This window comes from Thermobia domestica, chromosome 10 (assembly GCF_964235325.1).
Source record: "Thermobia domestica chromosome 10, izTheDome1.hap1.1, whole genome shotgun sequence".
NCBI lineage: Eukaryota > Metazoa > Arthropoda > Insecta > Zygentoma > Lepismatidae > Thermobia > Thermobia domestica.
Genome location: NC_137463.1, coordinates 249984223 through 249989362, shown reverse-complemented (window position 1 = coordinate 249989362; position 5140 = coordinate 249984223). Strand labels below are relative to the sequence as shown.

The 5140-nt window shown below is 34.8% G+C and overlaps 1 protein-coding gene across 1 annotated transcript; it reads right to left on the bottom strand.

Annotated features, from left to right (window-relative positions):
* Positions 1 to 866: 866 nt before the first annotated feature.
* Positions 867 to 1814, bottom strand: LOC145661891 (ionotropic receptor 21a-like). Its single transcript, XM_081727233.1, has one exon. It carries the CDS (start codon positions 1812 to 1814, stop codon positions 867 to 869), a length of 948 nt encoding a protein of 315 aa, XP_081583359.1.
* Between the last annotated feature and the right edge of the window lie 3326 nt (positions 1815 to 5140).

Sequence of the window (5140 nt, the reverse complement as noted above, 5' to 3'; positions counted from 1 at the left end):
ACTTTGCTTGATTATGAAAAGCCTACTTCCACTTCCATTTATCACATTCACCAAACTTTTATCTTACAAATTAAGCTTCACAAAAGCAGCGACATTTTACAGTTTATAATTTTAACATTTCTTATAGAATCCTGTAGACACATATTCCTACCTGTTTTCCACATATCAGAATATCATTGTGTTTTGTGTATTACAAAGTTATAACTTCAATTGGTAATACCAATTATGTTCCAAAAGTGTGAAGTATTTTACTGCTAAATATGTCGTAAGGTTAATTCAATATTCCATGAATGTAGTTTTAAATCCATCTTTATTGCAATTCTGCTTTATTATTTCTGCTTTCAAAATCGTTTAGGGATAAATATTCTCAAAGATATATTGAAGGAAATAAAAAATCTTTTTATTACAACTATTATGATATTAATGATTATTATAAAAGTTCACTTCAGTGTCATGTATGTTATTAATTTTAACCTGAATTGAGTCGTAAGTAGGAGGTATAACTTCCGTGTTGCGCAATATATTTCTCAGTTTCTATTGATTAGTCTATGATCTTACATTATGCCCATTACGTTTCATTATTGAAGTTATCCGAAAATGCTTACATCTTTCCAGTAAAACTTCAAATGCAAATATTGCACTTCCTGATGCTAAACCAAATATTAATATTGACAAACCACCACTTAAGTGCTCCACTGAGAGAGCTAATATTAAGTTATTCCTACTGAGTTTACTAAAAGAAGCTTTTCGTACGAGATCTTCCAACCAATATAAGGTTAATCCAGCTTCAAATATCCGGCTTTTTACATTAGCCACTACATCAGCATAAAGTGATTTCTTGTACAAAACAAACACGGTATCAGCACTTATAATATTGGTTCTTTCACTATATGAAGAAGTGGATTACCTCTATGATCAGAGAGATTGCGTGGTATTAATAATTCCATCACAACAGAATCAAATGGAAAAGCATAATCTCTCTTGGTAGCTGTTCGCCTCATAAGTTCGTCAAACTTTGTGGTGGCTATGTAATTATCATAAATATATTTGGATTCAACATCAGTTGAAAACTGAAAGAACGACTGAAACGATTTGTATCCTCCGACTTGTAATCCTGCGTCTATTATTCCTTTTATTGTATCAATATCTTGTTCGTGTGAAGGAACAGTCATAAAACTAACCAAAGAGCTCTGATAAGCTGTGCATATTATTAAAAAGGAGAAGAGCCAGGTAATGTACAGAATCCTTAATTTCGTTGTTTCTGGTCTTTTAGGATATGATACACCAAGTAATAGAGATACCATAAGCAGAACGGGATATTTTATAAAATCGTTATCTACTTGTTTTATTTGCTTCCTTACCACAAGTACAAAAACAATTAAAGTAAAAAGAACTGAAAATATCATTGCCCAGGATATGAACTCAAATGGTAAGAAGATACTTCTCCAAGGAGGTAAAAGTAAAGCTTTAGGTACAATCCACACCACTGGCATTGGAATTCCCGTTAAAATACCTTTCGATGCTTCAAACCTGTCCGTAATTGGAATAAGTCCTGCACAACCAATATCAGCTCGTTCATATATGACATCTCCCCAAACACCACAGTAAGTTCCATTCTTTAACTTGAAGCCCCAATTCATTCCGTCAGCAGGGTAATTAGTCACAAGGCTTGCATTGATATATTCTGCTACAGTCGTCAATATTCTACCTTCTACACCATCAAAACTACGTTTATTCTCTGAAGAAATCTGAGTAAAAGGTTCGAAGTTGAATGTGCTCATACGAAAGATACACTTATTTAAATTTGCTAACATATTTGGAAATAAACCGTGTACTTCCAATTTTTGACCCTGGACAAATGTCCAGAATTTTGTCACATTGTGAACGTATCCACATGTATGAGAGGAATATAAGGTAAATGTGTGAAGCGATACAAAGTTGGTATGTTGTATTATGATTACGTTAATTGTTTTTAGTTTTACTAAGGAAGCAAATATTAACTTCAATTTTCTTTCATCAACAATATTATCAAGAAGAATGATAAAAATTTTCGTTTCTGGATACCATATGTCTATGTTGTTCAGTTTTAACAAAGTGTTATTCCAGTCATCTAAGTAAATATGGAGTATTACAATACTATGTGATAAATCAAATAACATATTTGAGAAAACGGAGTCATCATTGTAGTTAATGAGAATATAAGGTACTGGTGCATGAATATTTTTTAGGATGTCCACCTGATTTTCTGTTATGTTTTTTGGTAGTATAATAACTAAATTTTCATCAAACGTTAAGGATTTGATAACTGATTCGACAAAATAGTTTGTTGTTAAATTATTGTCTCTTAGGGACAAACTTTTCTGGATGATCTGAGTTCCATCACATCTGGCCATTCCCGTTAGATGAGCAGCAATGATCATAACAAATAACGTCATAAACATTGTGAGGATGAGTCTGTAAATAAACGGAGAAATATTGCATTTATGAGATAATATAATTAATGTAATGTAAAAATTTTAAATGTTAGAATTTGGGAAAATATTAAAACTTGTATGTTTTAAAACAGTGATGAAAATGTAAGTTTGTACTTTGAATTTAGCTTATGTTTTCTCTCAATTGCAGTTTGAGTTTAAAGACAGCAAAGAAATTGGTGAGACCACCATTAGATAATTCAAACTAGACCTCGGCACTGGTTGCAACTTTTCTTATCGTTATTTTCTAGCATATAAAAAGTTCTACGGTACTTATCAGTATTAATTATAAAGTTCTGACGCTGCCTCATCCACCACCTTCAAACAGTGATATGTCACCTAAGAGGTAACTAGAAGACCAAAAATAGCCCCATCAACATTGACGACCTTCTGCCAACGTTCTGGAAGGCAATGAATTCCATCGAGGTAGAACATGGCGGACCTTGAAGCGAACAAGTTATCAAGTGCATTTTGCACCTGCAATAGGGATTTGAACTGGCCTTTTCTAAGGTAATTGTCCAAGGAGTGAAGCAGATGATAATTGGATGGTGCTATGTCCGGGGAGTATAGCGGATGAAGTAGTGTTTTCCAACCAAGGCGTAGAATGATGGTCATCCTAACCACGTGAGACTTAGCGTTGTCCTGTAACAAAAGCAGCCACATGTGATTAAGAAGTGGTGTCTCCAGAGTTTTGAGTTTTTCTTGAAAACTTCTCAACTGCTGACAGCACACACGTTTCCATTCATGCTGTGATGAGCTGTCAACAGCTCCTGATGCACGATGCAGCAAGCAGCGCACCAAACACAGGAGGACCTTCTTCTGGTGCACTGCTACTTTCGGCTATTTTAGAATCGGTTCATGGGATGATAAACAATGATGACGACGCCGTGGAGTTTCGTACAGGCCTTACTACTCGTCACATGTTAATACCCTGTCCAGAAACGGCGAGACAGCAAAGGAACACAGGTGTCTGCTCGCGTTCTCTTCTGGAGTCAAATCATGTGCGACACATCGATTCATCGATTATAGTTATTTTCAAGTTGATGAAGGTGCTGTTCAATAGTTTCTCCACTCACACTGAATCGTATTCCCAGTTCCCCATATACCTGGTCAGTGTTCTCCTCAATTGTTGGCTGAAGATGTTCATTTTCTATATGTGTTGGTCTTCAGGCATGTAAAACGTCTTTGAGTATTTCGTCACCGTCCTTAAACCTGTTAAACCACCGGTGCACTGCCCGCGTGTTCACGATGACCTCTCCAAAAACCTTTCATATCTTCCGCCCTACTGTAGCTACGTTTGACCCCAGTTCGAACTCGTACAGCATACACTTTCTTATGACGCTCGGTGAAGATTCCATGTTCTCTCTGCCCTTAGGAAAGTTCACAGTGTAACTGAACTTCCACCACCAGGTATTGTGTTGGATATACCCACACAAACAAGTTCCCTTCGCCTTTCCTCCATTCACGTTCAACTCACGGTGTGAGGGCCCATTGAACACAAATCTTCAAAAAAGCTCCAGAACTTTCTCGATTACCTTTATAAATAACACATATCTGCAATGATTCATATGTATCAACCAAATGCTGACATAACTTAGTATTTGTTTACTTTTTCTTTGTTAAAACGAATTTGTTTGTAGTAGAGTAAGTAGCGACATGTTTTGATTAACAACGAATATTAAATGTTGCTGAATGTATCATAACGGATTTATTGTTATGAATTCTGATGTGTCATTAAGAAATTAAAAGATCTTGAGAAATGAAACTAGTTTAAACATGACTAATATCGTTACGATAATAGGTTATGGAAAAATTCTGTAATGTGAAACCCGATTACTTTAATTAATATGCTAGGAAATTTGAAAATTTCATCGTATCTTCTAGGTGTTACAATAATAACAAAGAGAATTTAGTATTCAACGAGCAATAATAAGCATTTTAATAACCTCTTAGAATTTTAAATAAATAATATATAATATATATATATAATAGATAATAGATTATATATCTTCCGAAGATGTCTTGTAAGTGCAGTAAAAATTATATTGTTTTCTCCTGTCTCAGAAAGGCTTGTAGGAATTCGCAAGTATATCTGAACAAAACGAAATACTTAATGGATTTTTGACAGAAACAATATGTTTTGAATATAACGTTAATTCATATATATGTTGCACTAGAATAACTTTTCCTGCCTTGTTCAAGTGTAGTTGAAACTATCTAATTATCAACTGAGTCTCGAAAGTGTAATTAAAGACTTTGGGGGGAAAACCCGTCAAGTCCAAAAAGTGAAAGTGTAAAGGAAATAGCTTCACAAGAGTGTCTCGTTGTATGGTTTTCTTAAAAGTTATCGCATACAGGATATACCAGACCGAAAATAAATCCATATGTATATTTTGTTTTTTTCGAAAAATAAGTTAAGGGAGGAAAAAGACCCCTTTTCAAAAAAGGGTCCACTTGACTAAAAGGGACACATCAAAGATACGAAACTCTCCCGATGCAAAGTTGACTTCAGAGTAGGAAATGCGGGTTTTGTCGTTTCTGCGAGAAAGTATTTTCAGGGGGCTCCCTTCGAAATGAGAAAGTAAACCGCAAGTTCTTACGAAATTTCGATTTCGGTGGAATTGCTTGAAATCGTGATATGTTCTAAATATTGTGTACATGAGAAAAGG

Coding starts and splice junctions, on each gene's coding strand:
- LOC145661891 (XM_081727233.1), bottom strand. CDS start 1,814: ATGTTAGCAAATTTAAATAAGTGTATCTTTCGTATGAGCACATTCAAC.